This window comes from Musa acuminata, chromosome BXJ2-11 (genome assembly GCF_036884655.1).
Source record: "Musa acuminata AAA Group cultivar baxijiao chromosome BXJ2-11, Cavendish_Baxijiao_AAA, whole genome shotgun sequence".
Lineage (NCBI taxonomy): Eukaryota > Viridiplantae > Streptophyta > Magnoliopsida > Zingiberales > Musaceae > Musa > Musa acuminata.
The window spans coordinates 7,064,585-7,082,500 of record NC_088348.1 but is presented as its reverse complement, the minus strand read 5'-3'; the positions used below and the strand labels follow the sequence as shown (position 1 = coordinate 7,082,500).

Here is a 17,916-nt window from a genome sequence, read left to right as displayed (position 1 = left end):
GTCCAAGAAGTCTGAGGATGAAAGTTAATCTATGCAAGTTTGCTACTCTGACTCGAGCTTTGATGCTGTCGATGGGTTTATTTCCTCTTCTCATGGAAGGAACTGTGTAGCTTTTGATTTAATGGGTTACATGTTATGGTTTTGAGTGAATTCTAACTTACTATCTGTTTTTTGTTCCGCATTTACAATCGGAGATTGTGCTAAGTTAGAACTCGTCCACCTGTTTCTATTATTTGTGATCTCAATATGAAATGTTGGTGTGATCATCTCTCTTTTCGAGCATTGTTCTTAATCGACAATGGAAGGGTATGGTTTGTATACGGGGAAATAATCTATGTAAGGTCAATCGGCAAATTAGCAAGCGGAATAGCACTTATCTGACAATAGGATTTCCAGTAAACCCATCAAAGATTTATGACATGCCTCTAGATGTATAGACCTGACATGATAATTCTAAGAGATAAAAACCACTAGATGAAATAAAGGCAATAATGCATATTGGACATCAACTAGCATTTCAACTCTTAGATGTTTAATGAACAATTGAGCAATGACCATATATCGATAGCACCGCCATCTACTCTCTATATTGCAAGAAATCTCGGGGGAAATAACTGATTGCAATGCTGCCATTCCTTAAATAAACGAGAGAAAAAATGAAATACCCACACAAATCCTATCTTTTGCTCGCCTTTGTTTACACATTTAAGGTGCTGTGCTGGAATCGCACCGCTGAGCGTTTTAGCTGAACATGTGGGGAAGCGGTCTAACGGCCATGAAAGCATCCACCATCTGGACAAGCAAGAGAAGGCAGATTTGTTACCGTGGCTATGTGATCAAGCATACATCAAGAGCAACTAAAAACGGACATAAAGAATTGGCAAATGGATTCCTCTCTTTCATTTTTCTTTTTGTCTTGTTGTTTGCTTCTTGAACAATATCACTGCATATATGCTTGGTTGTTGTATTATCAACTCTGCAATAAAGTCGCTTCTCCACAAAATAATGCAATTTCCTACCTGACCTATGTGAGCAGGAAACTGAGCAGAATGCTTCCTTACCTCATCAGTGACTGACGCCCGTGCTCTCTGATGTCGCTCAACCAATTCAGATAGGACCTCTATAAGACGCTTTTTGACCTCCCCAGTCAACATTCGCCCAGCACCATATTCCTGGAAATTTATGAGATTAGCAGTTGAATTTTATAAATCAATCGAATAGCATACCACAGGCGAGGAACTTACAGTGATGTTTTCCTAACTGGGAGATATAATGCCAGATCAAGTGTAAGCACAACATACTATTAACACCTGCCATGGCATGGTGTATGGCATGGACCTACTTCTATGATTGTTTAGGAGATACCCACATCGATATGTCACCATGGGCATAGCACAATCTTATGGTTGGTTAATATGACTCCTAGCTATACTGCAGATGTGATCTATACTTCACTAAAAAACAGTGTTTAAGATGGAAATAAGAAATTATGCAGATACCTTCCTTATATGATCAAGTTCAGCATCGTCTTCAAGAAAGAACCCAAGGTACTTGACAGGAATATCAACCTGGCAACGATCCAAGACAGGAATATCATCATTTGATAAGAACATAGAGATAGCTGAAGTGCATTCATATACAAGCTAAAATTGCAGCAAATTAAACAAAATATTTTTGTTAAAGGATATACTAGAAACAAACATATTTCTTCAAAATAAATATTGACTAGTTTTCTAGTCTCTGTATCCATAGTCTCTGTTAACAAGTATTTTTCTACCTTTCTAGAATTTGTCCTTTCCTATCATTTCCAGCTGCATTTGGTACTCTCATAACTTTCTCCCTTTGTTTTTTCATGAGGCATTACTTATATGTACCTACCCGCTCCATCCTAGCTTAGACAGATGCTAATTGTGACTAACAAGGAAGAATATCCATAAAAGAGAATTCTATGCGGTTGGCCCACAACTACTAACATGCTTGATAGCAATACCAACCATAGACCACCAAGGGATGACCACCTCAGAACAACTAACATCCTAATTGACTTCGACAGATAGATTCGATTGATTAGACTGATTACAGGTAGATGTGCAGTTTTTAAATGTTATATTGTTTTGTAGTATATAAACTATGGAATATCCATTCAGGAATTTTATGTAGCATTACAATCTGCTCATCCAACAGTATAACTGCAGCTGTTGCTACTGACAAGAAAGTTCATCAATTAAAAGATACTTGCTACCAACAAGGAGTTCTATCACTTAAAAGAAAATCCAAAGACTTCAGCTTTCTTGGCGAACCAACATTTCAGAAGGATTACCTCTAAATTTGCTCCATATTTCCTGTGATTCTCAATTGAATCTTGACCGCCGGAGAATGCATACCTGTTCACCTATAAATATAGCAAATTACTATAAGAAAATTTTGTTTATGTTCCAAGTTTTAGCTCAAGCATCACAAAAATGCAGATCAAATCACATCCATGCATCACAGCAGGCAAAGGGATCAGTTATGACCAATATTTGAATTCATGATATATCATACTTTATAAAAGAAATAGAAACTGTCAGGAATTTAGTGTAAAAGTGAAATTTGGATATGTAATGCCAAATGGGCGCAGAAAGAAGTAGGTCAAAGCATCAAAATGGAAGAATGAAGCTGATGTGCTATAACTTGAGAATATAGGAACATTGGAGTCTTATCTTGCATTTTCAAAGTCACAAAGACATAGCTTCCTTGGTTTTAATGCATGATAACAACAAGAATGTTTCATGCAAGAAACTCACGAAATATTATTGTGTTGATAAAACCCTTTTAGCAGCTGGAGAGTTAATTAGCAAGCTATCAAAAAGTGGCACACAATTTATTCTGAAATTCATAAATAGAAATGTGGTGGTGGGAACAACACTGACGATATCTTAAATTATAAAAGTCAAATTTTGAAGGAAGCAACAACCAGATGACCTGGGGAAATGTACATATTTTCAAGCGAAAAATCAATGAGGTTAAGACCAAGCATTCAATAACATAAAAAAATGGTTAATAATTATGCTAACCTTATTCTTTATGTCCTTGGATGAATCTGTCACGTATATAGCAGAATTTGGATCACTGGCAGACATCTTTCCCGTCTCCCCCTTTAAGCATGTAAAATCAGTAAATAAAAAAAATACATAGTGATACCATAAGAAAATTACAAAGCAAAAGAACTCAAAGCTGAATTCAGCATAGTTCATAAATGAGAAATATTAATGGAAATGATACTGATGGTAAATCAAGCTTATTTAGTATGATCATCATAAACATGGAACTGCAGTATCGGTTACACCCATCTTAGTTACATAACAAAGAACAAAGTTAAATGTAATAGTACCAAATTTTGCACAAATGCTTCATGCAAGCATTAGTATACAGTATCACCATTATTTGGTGATACTGAGATGCTGGGTTGGTGGGAACTAGAACAGAGGGTTTTCAGTACCAAAATGGGCAGTTGGTATACCGAACTGGTGTTTTAAAGTTGAACCTGACTGGCTTTGTCCAAGATTAGGTGGCTCATTTCACGTATGGTTTTCATCTCCTGTGCTGCCTTGTGCATAGAAGGGGATGCTAGAGAAGCTGAGAAGATGATGGGTAAGACTAATAAAATGAGTGATCATAGATGAGGCAAGTGTTTTCTAATTTATTCAGGTTTTTTTACTTTGATCATTTTTATTTTGTTTTTGTTTTGCCAGCAGCACATCCAATGCTGCTACAAGGCCAAAACGTCCTTTTCTATGGTGATATTTGGCTTCATGCCAATTGCACAAACATACAACTCTCCATGTCAGCACATTCTACAATAGACATTTATTTGTCAATTATAACTTCAAAGAAGAGTATCATCAGTAGTTGATACACCTTCCTAACAAGTAAATGAACACCACATACCTGAAGAGCAGGGAAAAATGATGATTCAATTAATGCAGGTTTTTGATAGCCTATCCTAGGAGCAACATCTCGAGTCATTCTGAAGTAAGGATCCTGGAAAATAGACCAAATTACAAGTGTTAGGGAAAGTTACCTGTAACAAGTAGATGACACTACAATATATGCAGCTATGCGTGCCAAGACAAATGAAAACAAAACATTGGATCCTTTGCAAAGAAAAATAGGACGAAGGACATCATTAATGGTCTGCTCAAAATCATAAGAAACTTACTAAAGCACAATTTGAGTTGCTCCTGTAAAAGGCTAACTAAGTGATAAGATAAATATATTGTCATATCGTTTAAATATAGTGCATCTTTGATTTTAGTTCGTCTTAAGATGAAAGATTACATCTCAAAAAGAGAAGGATGAAATATTAAGCATACTCATCTACTGCAGATTTCTGCAAGTAATTAGAAATATCTAACAGAAACACTCTATCTATAGTCCAACAGTGACAATGTCCATTAAATTATAGAAAAATTATTTTAGTTCGAAATCTGGAATAACAATTGCAGTTACTCAACTATGTGTGAAGGCATAATTTTCCCGTCCGATATGATAGACCAGCATATACTAGAAAATGGCTGACAACCCACATATCAGAGTTAGCCATATTAATTAATAGAGAGGACACCATTTTCAAACAACGATTGAGCATGCCCATGCAGCCAATGAACTTAACATGAGAGGCATGTTACATGGCAAAACATGCCAACGTACTAATGGGTCAGCGCATAGCAATCTGCATAAACACCTAGACCAATGTGCTCTTCCTCACACACATGCTCATATGATCACAGTGTGGATATGTACTGCAAAACTGAAAAGCTTATCTATAGAACAGTAAAAAGTCAATATTAAAAGTTCACTGAAAATAAACTTAAATCTAAGACACTCTCAGAGTAGAATTGCAAAAGGAACTAAAATTTACTTGGAAAGATTTTAGCAGCTGTGAATTCCTCAAATAACTCTTAGAGGTTTAACTTTTTTCATTATATAAACAATTGCTAGTACCGGATGCTTTAACTCTGGTCATCTGCACAAACACAATATGCAAGTTCGTGCAAGATATATATCCTGTTTTCCCATTCTTTCAAAGAAAGAGATGTTACTAAAACCAATAGGCCAATATGGTCCATTCATATGAAAATTAAAAAACATGTATAAAACAAGAAGTGTCTCTCATGCTGGACTCTGATGTATAAAGAAGGCAATCTCCTCACCGTTCTTTGCTATAAACTACATAAACATGAAATACCATCAAACAATTAAATAAAAAGAATTACACATTTTGGAATACCTAGTGAAAAAAAATTGTAAGCAATTATCTGTAGGATATATAAAAAAGTTAAATCTTAATTGGAAATTTGGTTACAGACAGCGAGAAGCACCTGGTCGATGGCACATGGGATCAAACAACGAAGGTTGTCTTTGCCTGAGAAGAGATGTGGAAATGAACTAGGAAATGATGGGACAGCCTACAAAAGATAAGTTGAGAAGATCAGGAATCATATGAAGCTCTAGTAACTATTTGTTCAATCACCAAAGCCAAATTCCGACAGATAAGCATGTCCATTTCATTAACAGAATAACAGTAAGGAACATTTTGCATACAGATGATATAGATGTTACTATGCCAAACTAAGGTCAGAAAATTCATGCAAGGTTCAAAACAAAACTTCTTACAAGGAACAAAGCTTGTCAACTTCCAGACATTCGCCATGTTGACTTGCTCAAATAGTAATATTAAGTGCACCTAATTATGCAAGTGTTTTGTGTTGACCTGAAGGAAATTTATCTCATAATCAAAAGCAAGAGGTGTTGAAATAGAACCTGAACAGGTGGGAAGCTGATTTTGCCAATATGATCCTCATTGGTAAAGCCAAATATTCCCACAACCTGCATTTGAAAAGCACAATAGAAAACTGAATAAACTAACACATGGCACACCTTGTGCACATAAAAGAAGTTATATAACAAGAACCATAATTATTAGAAAAGTTATTTATTAGCAGTCACCTTATTAAATGTGACACATTTTGCAACCTTAACCATATTCTCATAGAAGGCACTGCAAATAAATCTCAGGTCATTAGAATCCATGACAAAACGTAATAAACTATCAACATTGTCTACAATTTTTTAAAGAAAGAACATCTTTCTCAACCAACACAAAGGCAGAAATCTGAATAGTTCACCTCACCACACCAGTGGATTTATGGAACAAGACCAGATATTTACATATTACATATTTGCCATTCCAGTGAAATAACGTAAGAATAATAGAGACATTACCCGCCAACATAATTGAAATCTGAGAAAATGAAAGTTCTTGTTATGTCAAATCCACATGCAATTATGTCTTTTGCATTCTCACGAGCAAGCCTTTTACTTTCTTCCACTGTTAGGTTCTTCCACATGCATTTTTCATCATCAGTTAGCTGTATTACAAGAGGAACCTTGAAAGCATCCTGCAAGTACCTGTAGAAAATGGTAGCTCAAAACCATGATCAGATCACAATTTTGGCTTCTGATCATATTTAACATATTACAAAAACATGTAGGATATAATGTGATGAGTAAAAGAAATGAATTAGATTGGTTTCTTTATCACTTCAGTCAAATACTTCATCAGATTCTGATGAGATTTCTCCTTCAAAGTTGTCAGAATACCTAGGCAGTCATTGGGATTGACCCAAAGAGTTAAGAAGAAGGTCTAGGTGCAACGGTGAACATCTAAAACATTTACCCCGAGGCCCAATATGTAGTCACTTGTTTAACAAAAAAATCTACCAGAGCCTTTCTCATAATGATGTATATTCTCATTTCCATCCTTTTTTAAACTCAAATCCTATTATCCAATAAATCTGAACCTTTACAATAAGCAGTCCACCAGCCTTTTAGAGAACATATTGGGCCTTGGGGTTTAAGGTAACCACCTAGGCCCCACCTAGGTGCACGAAGATAATTGCTCATCTCAGAATAATTTATTGTCCCAAAATCCAAAAATAGTTAGGAGCCCATATGTCGGGGTTAGTTCAGGGGCCTAGTGAGCCTGAAAACCAAAGTAATCCCCTATGATTTGCTTGCTAACTAGCAAAAAGAGATACTTGGGAAGGTTCAGTGCATTTGTTATCCTAAAAAGATTTTCTCATCAAACGGTGAAAGATGTAACCAACAAAGCAAAAGAATAAGGACAACATTAACCATAGTTATCAATAAGAACATATTGATGAAGATTTCCTCCAGGATGTGACTTGGTACCTCAGTAATAAATTAGAATTCTTAAAAATTTCAATATTCCTGCTAAAAGATAAATATCATAGAGATGAAGTATGAGATGAGTATGGACTTTGTCCTTTGTAGTCAATTAGCAAAATACCATCACCGAATTTTCCTTATTATGAATTTCATTCAGCCAAAGAAATGGATGTAACTTATACACAATTTTCAAAACCCTCAGGAGCAAGAAACATCCAGAATATACTAGAAAAATCAAAGTTTTGACACGTACCACCTTAACACCATATGGAAGAAAATCAAAATAGCTAGAACCTCAAGCAAGTGGAGCAAGTATTATTCTATATTTGATAAACAGTGAAACGCTTTTACTAACATAAGCTAACAAATTTCATGATGAACATAGAAATGTATTTAGGAAGAGTAACTTACAGACAGTGACACCTACTTAGTGAACATGAAGGGCACCAAATGCCCAAAATGTAACGCCTCAGAGGAAGGCCCTCTGCCCGTGTAGAGGTAGAACTTCTCGCCCCTCTCATAGACATCAAGTATCTCATTGAAGTCCCTACCCAGAACCAACCAATAACAAGCATGACTTCAAGAACAGCACCGAAAGACCGAAAGGAACCAGAAATAAGGAGAGCGAAAAAAAAAGCCGGACCTGTGGGCGAAGAACACGCCGCGGCGGAGAAAGACGTGCGCGTGGCGTCCGGTGAGCCGCTCGACGCGCCGTACGAGCGGTTCCTCGAGTCGCTGGCACCCGAACTTCTCGATCAACTTGTCGTAGTCGATCTTCCCCCCGTCCTTCGCCGTCACCTCCCACGGGTTCACCACCTGCTCCTCCTCGGCCTCCCGACCACCGACTCCGCTTCCGACGGCGTCACCATTCTTCGGCTCTTCCGCCATGGGAGACGTCGATGGAGGATCGCGAAGCGGGTGACGATTAGGGTTTTGAAGGCCCTTTTCTGATGACCGTTTAGGACTCCTTAAGTATAGAGTTACAAGTAGGGCCCGTTGTGACTTAAGTGTTTAATAGCAAGGGAAGAACGCGGGTATCGTAGGCAGAAAGCAAAGCCGAGGAAGAGGCAATGTTTAGCTTGTGGTCGGATCCGGATCTGTCGATGGATCAAATATAACCAGGGGTGTTGACGGACCCGATAGCCCGCATATGATCCAAAACCGACCCGCTCAAACGGATCGGAGATATAGATCCAAAAAATTTGATTCGATCCGTTTAAAAAATCCGTTAGAGGTGTCTTTTTTCACAATTTTCCCTTTTAATCAATAATTATTAGCGTTAATTACCGTTTAGAAATGCTTGTTTCTTTTATTTGCTTTCTAATGTCTTTGACAAATAGGCATTTAATCTCTATTCTAAGTCTCCGTAGCAGGTGCCAGGAAAGCACCCCAAATAGCCGCTCTGATCCCAGACAACATTACATTTCAAAGACCAGTGGCCGAAGGTCAACAACTCCGAGTCCAAATTATCACACAGCTGCCACCGTCCAAGACTTGGCCAGCTCTCAGCTCTGATACCTTCGGAACACGAGACAGACAACAGTCAAACTCGTCCTCCTTTTCTCACTTTTGACCATTTCAAACCCCTTTTAGTCAACACGAAAACCACCGTCACCTACCTCGCCCTCTTATATATATTCCCGAGCTCGTGCTACCACCATCGACTCGAGCAAGATTTTCCTGCGGGGGTTTACAGTATAAGGAAGAGCCATCCTCCGGTATCGAGCCCTCCATCGAAACACCCTGCCATGGCTTCTCTAAGGTCTTGCGTCATCTGGGTCGTCATCGTCGTCTCGATCGCCGCCATATCGAGCATCGAGAGAGCTGATGCAGCGAGGCCTGCCCCGGGTGGCTTCGACGGCGCGAACTATCTGGCGTACACGGGCGGCATGTACGAGAAGGCGAGGGCAGCGCTGGCGACGTGGATGGCGAGGTTGCCGTCCGGCTCCAGCCCGAAGGGCCCCGGTCACTAGCGGTGGCCGAGGGGGAACGGCAGACTGCAGCATCCTGTTCCTGTATAAAACAGAGGAAAAGTAGTGAAGAAAAAGGCATCCAATTTTTACTATTGATTCTTTGATATAATTTTCTTCTTTTGTTCCATCTAGAGAAGATGTAAAAGGGCATCTCAAGTTTGTTTGCTGACAGATCAATTTAAAGGGAATTGTCATGTTATTTTCCTTCCTCCACATGAAATATACACGCAGCAATTCAATGATGACTAATCTAAGAACCATGATTCTAAATATCAATTACTTTGTCATGACATGCTGCTTTAGCTATATTCTGAGTAATAGTCAAACAACATCTAACCTGTTACAGGTCTGCAATTTGCACGCTTATAGCTCAACATTTGCAATTCAACGAAGTGAATTTGATTTTGCACAAAAGCTTCAATAGACACAAGCACTGTCATTCTCTCCGAACCCAGCTTTTGGGTTCAAAATCAGAAAAAAAAAAAAAAAAAAAAAAAAAAAACAATGGAGACCAATGAAATAAAATGTTTAATGAGTATAAAACAAAACATACAAGAACGTCCAATCAATTCGCCTCACAGGGAATGCTGTTCAGCAGGCATGACAGCAGTCCCTCTCTTGCAAAACAAATTCAACTGATCAGTGCTTGTGGTTCCTGTCACAAGAAAAAAAGTGCTAATTGAGCAACTCTAGATGAACTACACATATTCTACCTGATTACAATATGTACAATGATCAGAAAAATTGCTAGGCTCATGGAAAATGCAGCTTCAGTCTAAGGTCTCATAATTTTGAAAATTTTCTCAATTTTATCCATTCTCTCCATGGTTATGATGGAGAGTTCCTCAGCAAAAAGCTTCATTATACCAATTGTCATGTGGACCTAATTGAGCGTACAATCTTTTTGTATCCATGGACCATAGAATAACGGCATTAGTTTAGAAAACCACAACCTGTTGTTGTCTCGAAGAGAAGCGAAATCCAACTGCAATCATGAAGCATAATCATAATAACAATATTTTCAACTTGACCTCTTAATTCTCCATAGTTGGAATGAGAATAAAGCTGGTTGCTAATTCATTCAGAATAAGGCAGCACCACGGAAATTATCATTTAAGCAAAACCAATGACATTGAACATCCCAAAAAGTCAGCCTTTTAGCCACATTTAACAACTAACAGCATCAGCAATGAATTGATGCTTTCAAGTTAATTCTTACATTGCCTCACTGTCGTGCAATATCCATACATCATCATATTGCATGACTATTGCATGACAGCATCAGCGTGCCACCCTATTTCCAATATTCACACATTGCCTCACAGTCATGAAAAACAGCAGCAGAAAATTAATTTGAATATGACAAGATAGTCAATTTTGGCTCATTATATAGGTTGCTCAATCACACAAAGCCCATGGAACAAAAGCATCACAAATTTGACTCATTGTGAGTTTTTCTTAAATGAAGCTTGTTTCTTCTTGAGATCAGCAGTCTTCTTCTTATCCTTCCACTCCCTGATCTTCAAAACACTTACGTAAGCTTTAAGGACATCCACATACAAGTTTGAAATTTTTAATGATCCTTCAAGAGAACTGACAAGTCATCTATTTCCATAGCCAATTAACAATTGCATTCAAGAGCAACTGCTAGATCCCTACAATTCACTTCTGTCATCCAATACTTCTTTCTTGGAAGGGCCAAATTAGCTTTTTATTGAATTAAATTCTTATCCACAAAGTAAAGTGAAATGCACAATCATCTAAACTGTTTAAGGTTTGGTATTGATCCAGTGAAAATCCACAATGCCAAATCCAGTAAATGGTCGACTGAAGGATAACAAACAACACAATATCACAGTATAGTGAAATGCACACACATTTAAACTGTTGAAGGTTTGATATTGATCCAATGAAAATCCATAAAATCTCTATGCCTAAAAATCCAGCGAGTGATTGACCGAATCATAACAAAACATACAAGATTCCAAAAAAGTACTCATGATTTTTTATGATTTAATGGTACATAGTCTTTCTCTTCCATCCTTGCATGTTGCTCCATTCTAAGTTCAAGAGTTGCATGATATTATGGTCACAATACAACCAATAATGTACACTCAGCTTGAAAACTAATGCTCAGGAAGCAAGAATAAAGTAAAAGTTCAGGAAAACGCACAGAAGTTAAAAAAGAAACAATATGATTGCCTAACCATCAATATTACCTTCCAAACAATCATATTCTGTGAACCAAACCAGCAGCTTTGAGTTACTTCCAGGTCATTAGCAACTCTGATATCATGGGTACAACTTTCGACATAGTCATACCTCACCAATTGATATAGAACGGTGGCTTATTTTTTAATTTCATGAACTTTTTTCATATTGCTGAAATTTAATGAGTATTGAGCACATCGACATGGTAATAAATCTCAATCAAATGCAAGAATGCAGAATCCAACAACCTTCCTATTGCTCGTTGCATAAAAACCATAATTGTTAGAAGCAAACTCACTAGAGGGGACAAAAATAACAATTATTACAAAATGTACACATAATGATTACTAATCAAACAACAGTGTTATAACATCGTATGACAACCATGCCAGATTTATTTGTCTCGTGCCTTTTCAAATTCCTAAAGCTAAATGCAGCCTATGGAAGGTGTTTCAGAATCTAAAAGGACTAATATTCACATTGGAATGGAAGAGACAAAAGAAAATGTTTAGAAAAAATTGAAAGCTATTATGTTCAGTAAATAATCTAACCTTTTATGGCATCACATTGACATGAAGAATTGATAAATTTCAGATGCTCAACAAGCCTATTGTCTTTTAACTATAGCTAATTAATTATGAACGAAAATTTTGCAGCACATGTTTGATAAGTTGTTCTGAAGTTAGGACAATAAAACTAATTAGTTGACAGCTTACCATAGCAGAGATGGTCTTCATGCCATCACTGGCTCGAACGAGGCATCTATTGCTAATTGCTTTCCCAGCAGTCTGTATTTATCTTCCTCTTTGCTTTCCTTTTCATAAGTGCTATTTAAGATATTTACGAAATATTAAGATTTGAGTGAGGAAATTTAAGGAATAAAGTGCTAAATTATCTTATCGAAGTAAAACTATTCCAAAGAAAGAAGGAAAGAAAACTTAAAATCAAAGCGAAACTTAGCAACTTAAAACCTTATCATAACGCGACCACACAATTGACGAGCCGGATTGTCATAAAAGTCTTGAAACCACAAAGAAGGAAGCACTTAAGCAACCAAAGACGCCAAGAAACTTCGATCCAGAGGCGTCGTATCAAACCGAGGATTAAACAACAGAGGAGACGAGAAACTATAAAGAGAGATGCATCAAGCAAACAATCGACCTAAATCCTCACAGAATCCGAAGAATTACTATAGGAAAAGAGAAGAACAAAAAGGTGCACCATCTCGAGGGATTCCAGTCGATCGACCGACGACGCTGTTACTCCAATCGCCGTCTCTCGTACTGAAGACCTCGGTTACCGGTGAAGACCTTCTCATCTCCACCGTTCGTATCGAATGTAGCATCAGTGTTCTAATGCACCGGGTGAAACGTGTCGACTCGATGTTTGCATCAGCGAATTCAATAGCCCGCTCAACGAATCCAAACCGATCCGATAACGTGGACACTCGCTAGCCCGCTCAATAACCAAGGATCCCTTGACGGATTCCTTTGGTGGATTTGACCAGCGATTAACCCGCTAACCCGAAAGCGGAAACAAGTAGCTCCCAGTTTGCGACTCTGTACAATTTGCTAAGTGATAGACAGTTGGACGGACCATATCATTTTATGGCTTCAATAGACTCAATAACCCATTCATCCAATCACAATCCGATCCGATTACTTGTTTTAGTCAAATCCTATGCAAGTGTAATATATAGAAGGTGCTGTCATTCTACGATGAGTCAATTAAACTGATCAACATTACGGTGTGTTGAATACCAAATTGAATCTTAATTATTCCATCCTTAGTGATGCAGACACCCTTCGTCTTAATGAAGCATGATCCATGGTATGATCCTGATGGCACTCAAGAAAAAGGATCGGGTGGACGGAAGAACAAAATGGCGCATCAACATTAGAAGAAACACCACATGAAGGACAACTTAGATTCTAATCAAGTTGCGACAGTCCTTATTAAAGGGAAGTGGAACAAGGAAATCTAAGCAAGCATGTCTGATGCGCTTTCGAGGAGTTGCATGGCCTCCGACGCATTCGGCAACGACGGGATCGCTCCCTTCTTGGTGGTGGTGATTGCTCCACATGCATTAGCAAATCGCAGCAGCTCCCTCAGCCTCTTCTCGTCCTGAATGCAACCCATTACCCTATTCGTAAGCATTCGTAAAGCTGCGCTGAAGCACGAAGTTTCTCGTATTTCTAACCTGCAGAACAGACTGGTCATGGACGATCCTCCTCAGCAGTGCACCGACAAACGCGTCACCTGCCCCGGTCGTGTCGATCTGCTTGACGGCGAAGGAGTCGACGATTCCGTGGAAATCCTGACAAGCAAGAGAGATCGGTGCAGTAACCTTCAGATCTCGCTTGTTTGACGAGCATGGCAAAGAGGCGGAGATCGAGATACCTCGGTGTAGTACTTGCATCCCTTCTCGCCGAGGGTGACCAAGAGGAGCTTGAGGGTTGGGCGCCAGAGTTGCATGGCCACTTCATCTTCCACCGAGTCTTGGCCGGTCAGGAACTCTAGCTCGACGTCGCTGACCTTGATGATGTCGGCCTGGTCCCAGATGCTCAAGATTTGCTTCCTGGCCTCCGCCGCCGACGGCCACAGAGGCAGCCGGAGGTTGGGATCGTAGGAGAGCAGCGCCCCTGTTTCCTTGGCTACCTCCATGGCCTTCAAGTGAGCTGACCTGCAGGGCTCCGTGATCAGACTTATAGATCCGTAGTGAAAGACTGCAGCCTGCAGATCCATCCATAGGTACGAACACATTTCAGTTACAGTTATTGGATCGATCAAACGAGATGGTAAGGAGAAATTACAGACCAAATATTACAGAAGGAAGAGAGAAGAGGTAAAACACCTTTCTGATGAGATCGAGGTTGAGCTCGGCCTCGGTGAGCAGCATGTCAGCGCTGGGGTTGCGGTAGAACATGAACTCGCGCTCACCGTCGGCGCGGAGGGTGACGAACGCCAGCGCGGTGCGTGCGCCGTTGTCGAACGTGACGCCGGAGTCGTCGACGCCGTTCTCCCGCAGGATGGCGGCCAGCATGCGGCCGAACTCGTCGTCGCCGAGCTTGCCGACGAAGGCACAGAGCCCACCGAGCCGCGCCACGGCTATGGCCACGTTGGCGGGAGCGCCGCCGGGTGCCTTCAGGAACCCGGTCGCCTCCGCCAGCGACACTCCGGACACGGTGGGCACGAAGTCGATCAGCATCTCGCCGAAGCTCACGACGAGACCAGCGGCAGAGTCTCCGTTCACTGTGCCCATCCCGGTAAGATTCGGTGTGACTCCAGGTGGAGGAGACAATTCTGAATGCACTACCAGTAGCGTATAAAATGGTGAGGGAAGGAGCAGTGGAAGTAAATGGCCATTAACGCATGAGGCGGAAGTCGAAGCCGTCGGGATGAGGACAACCGCGACGAAGTAATGACTATTTATCCTCTACGTTCTGACCTTCCGGCCTCCCTAATATCTATCTACCGGAGGAAGTCAGGGTCCCACAGCCGGACCCACACAAGAAAAGACTAGTTTCTTTTTATGTGGTTCCCAGCTACATTGGTCCGGTTCAAGACAAGACATCAAAGGACGAGCCACAGCCACGTGTCGGTGACGTGCGCCCAGATCCGCTCGTTTCTTTAAGACTTAGCGGGAAGCGAGAAGTGTCGGTCCCACCCATTTCGGCGGACGCGCGATAAGCAATGATTTTTATTTCCTGGCTACCCACGGGTATACCTCGTGGAAACATATTACTATGGGGAGACACCCAACGTTACTTGGATTTTGGTTGGCTAACACCGAGAAAAGATTAATATATCGTTATGAGGTGCATGAATCGCAAGATACATGCATGTCTCATAGTCCCTATATATGAAGCGTGTGGAAAAAATATAGTGAATATTATATAAATTTATTTTTTTTTCATTCATCAATTTCTCACATTTATCCCTTTATTCATTTTAAAATATAACTATTAATTTTTGAAGTCAGGATCTTAGACTTCTGATATTGCCGACTCAACTAGTATGGAGTCACATCATTGTCAGGATAATATTTTAAGTTAAAAAATACTATTATTTTTAATTAAATACTAACTTGCATATGAATAAAAATGAACATATAAATATATAAATAATATATGTGAATATTGTTAGGATCAAGAGCACTAAGAGGGGGGGGGTGAATTAGTGCAGCGGAAATCTTTCAACGATAAAAACTACGTTCGTTCGTTAAAAGTGATTTCGGTGTGAAAGCTGATTCTAAGATTACTTTAACTTAAGATCAAACGAGATGACGTTAAAGTCAATCTATGAAGGCAGTTTGCAGTTATGATGAAAACCAGAATATAAGCGCAAACTAAAATATGATGTTCGTACGAAGAAACTGATTTACGTCTAAATGCTGATTCGTAAATCACTTGATTAGGCGAGATGCAGTTTAAGCAAGGATATAAAGGCAGTTTGCAGTTATGATAGAAATCAAAACGTAAACGCAAACTGAAATATGATGATCGTACGAAAAAATAGATTTACGTCTAAACGCTGATTCGGAAAGTGCAAAGTTTGAAACCCGATCGTATATGCGCAGAAAGCGGTAAGCTTTAGAGGAGGTTTGCAGTAAAGATAATATACTCAAAGTAAATGCAAACCGAGATTTAGAGTAGTTCGGTCAATCTTGACCTACTCCACTTTTAACTTCCTCCACCGACAAGGTCACCGACGTCAAATAGAGGCCTTCCTTCAATAGGCGAAGGCCAACCACCCTTTTACAGTTTTACTCCTTTTGACGGGCTTAGGAGATAACCCTTACAGAATTTTCTCTCCTCTCTTTATAGCTCAGAACTTGGAAGAAAAGAGGGAGAAGAACTTTTGGCCTTTACAACAATTTTGAGCTCTAAAAATCACAGAACAAGATTAAGATTTCGGTATGTGTTCAGTGCTCTTTCAGTGCTGAATGGGTGGGGTATTTATAGGCCCCAACCCAGTTCAAATTTGGAGCTCAAAACTGTCAATTCCCGGAATTCCGGGATTAGGCGGTTGCACCGCCTGGCAGAGCTCGAAGACTGAGCCTCTAGGCGGTGCCACCTCCTGTCAGGGGCGATTGCACCTCTTGCTAGAGCTCGAAGACCGAGCTCAGGCGGTGCAACCTCCTGACTGAGGCGGTTGCACCGCTCAGCCAGTGCTCGGAGACCGAGCCCAAGCGGTGCCACCTCCTGTCAGGGGAGGTTGCACCGCCTAGTCTCACTCGGAGATTGAGCCCAGGCAGTGCCACCGCCTGGCTGGAGCGGTTGCACCTCCCAGTCTCGCTCGGAGACTGAGCCCAGGCGGTGCAACCTCCTGCCTTGGGCGGTTCAACCACCTGGCAGAAATCAGGGTCCGAATGGGTTGATCCATTCGGCCCAATTTGGGTTTTTCAGGGGCCCAATTGCCCCAAGATTAAGTTAATGGGATCACCTCCCATTTCCAACTTAATCATTGTACTAACTACGATATTCCCTAAGACATTTACTGCAACTTGCTCCGGTGCGTCAATCGCTTCTTCCGGCGAGCTTCCGGCGAACTTCCGTCGATCATCTGATGAACCCTCGGTGATGCTCCTGCGGACTTCCGGCAAACCCCTGGACTTGCGACGATCCACTTGGCGAGTTCCGACGAGCTTCTTTGGCAAGCTCATGGACTTCTCGGATTTGTTCCCGCAGAACCTCCGACGACTGTCCGAACTTCCGTCGAACTCTCGAACTTCCAACGTGATCATTGTCTTGACTCCGACGCAACTCCTGCTGCATGTCTTACTTTCATCGTAGTTAATCCTGTACACTTATCTCAACATATAGATTAGATAACAAATGACAATTGACTTCATTATCAAAATCCGAGATTCAATAAATATAAATCGGTATGAAGCCAAGCAGTAATTTAGGAATTTGTATGATTTCATCCACGTGGCAAATGATGGGAGTGAATTTAAATAAGTGAAAAAAAGTAACTTATAGTGCATAAAAAGGTGAGAAAACGAAAAAAATGACACGTTTTTTAAAATACCAAATAGAAATAGAATACGATGTATTTTAAGGAGGATAAACATTGGGTAATAGAAAGGTATAATTCAGACCTGATCTATCTCAATAATATTTTGAATCTTCTCTACTGTGAGAGGTGATGATTGTACTCGTTTGATTTAGTAATGTATTTTTTTTTAATAATATTAGCTTTTGAGAGCCTTCTCTCATTATTTCTCCTTGACATATCTATGGATGAGATTCTTTCCTTTGTTGTTTTTGTTAAGACTGATATTTGCACATAACTAATTTTGGAAAATAACTCTTCCTTTAACTTCAACAATGTTTAAGTATTAGATAAAAATTTACGATGCATGTGCACGGCATAATTTTTATAAAATATTCTATAAAAAAATTTCATCTCCTGATATCAAATTTATGATAAGTTTAGATGTTTCGATAAGATTAACTCCGAATATTTGATGTGTCGAATTTATTATAATAATAAT

The 17,916-nt window shown here is 39.8% G+C and overlaps 3 protein-coding genes across 3 annotated transcripts in view; 1 reads left to right on the top strand and 2 right to left on the bottom strand.

The window, feature by feature from the left end:
• LOC135627905 (large ribosomal subunit protein eL38z/eL38y-like) overlaps window positions 1-266 on the top strand; it is a 1,907-nt gene extending 1,641 nt beyond the window's left edge. Inside the window, exon 3 of the mRNA XM_065134361.1 lies at window positions 1-266. This exon is cut by the window's left edge and continues 8 nt beyond it. Within this exon, the coding sequence (XP_064990433.1) occupies window positions 1-15 (15 nt within the window). The 3' untranslated portion in view covers window positions 16-266.
• Window positions 267-475: 209 nt separating this feature from the next.
• LOC135627903 (tryptophan--tRNA ligase, cytoplasmic) lies at window positions 476-8,202 on the bottom strand. The gene is made up of 12 exons (XM_065134359.1): window positions 7,877-8,202; window positions 7,661-7,780; window positions 6,268-6,453; window positions 5,992-6,043; window positions 5,806-5,871; window positions 5,364-5,450; window positions 3,931-4,023; window positions 3,057-3,137; window positions 2,321-2,392; window positions 1,500-1,568; window positions 1,062-1,172; window positions 476-792 (listed from the first exon to the last, which is right to left on the bottom strand). Exons 1-12 carry the CDS (start codon window positions 8,119-8,121, stop codon window positions 742-744), a joined length of 1,233 nt encoding a protein of 410 aa, XP_064990431.1. The 5' UTR covers window positions 8,122-8,202; the 3' UTR covers window positions 476-741.
• Window positions 8,203-13,289: 5,087 nt separating this feature from the next.
• Window positions 13,290-14,871, bottom strand: LOC135627904 (fructokinase-1-like). Its single transcript, XM_065134360.1, has 4 exons — window positions 14,272-14,871; window positions 13,818-14,150; window positions 13,618-13,734; window positions 13,290-13,541 (listed from the first exon to the last, which is right to left on the bottom strand). The coding sequence occupies exons 1-4, from the start codon at window positions 14,677-14,679 to the stop codon at window positions 13,398-13,400; spliced, it is 1,002 nt and encodes a 333-aa protein (XP_064990432.1). The 5' UTR covers window positions 14,680-14,871; the 3' UTR covers window positions 13,290-13,397.
• Window positions 14,872-17,916: the final 3,045 nt, after the last annotated feature.

What these genes read in the sequence shown, in the direction of transcription:
- LOC135627904 (XM_065134360.1), bottom strand. Translation starts at nt 14,679, where the DNA reads ATGGGCACAGTGAACGGAGACTCTGCCGCTGGTCTCGTCGTGAGCTTC. An exon ending in ACCTCGATCTCATCAGAAAG is followed by an intron (nt 14,151 to 14,271) that starts GTGTTTTACCTC and finishes ATGGATCTGCAG; the next exon opens with GCTGCAGTCTTTCACTACGG. An exon ending in ATGACCAGTCTGTTCTGCAG is followed by an intron (nt 13,542 to 13,617) that starts GTTAGAAATACG and finishes GGTTGCATTCAG; the next exon opens with GACGAGAAGAGGCTGAGGGA.
- LOC135627903 (XM_065134359.1), bottom strand. Translation starts at nt 8,121, where the DNA reads ATGGCGGAAGAGCCGAAGAATGGTGACGCCGTCGGAAGCGGAGTCGGT. An exon ending in TCCCATGTGCCATCGACCAG is followed by an intron (nt 4,024 to 5,363) that starts GTGCTTCTCGCT and finishes TCTATTTTCCAG; the next exon opens with GATCCTTACTTCAGAATGAC. An exon ending in AACTTGATCATATAAGGAAG is followed by an intron (nt 1,173 to 1,499) that starts GTATCTGCATAA and finishes ATAAATTTCCAG; the next exon opens with GAATATGGTGCTGGGCGAAT.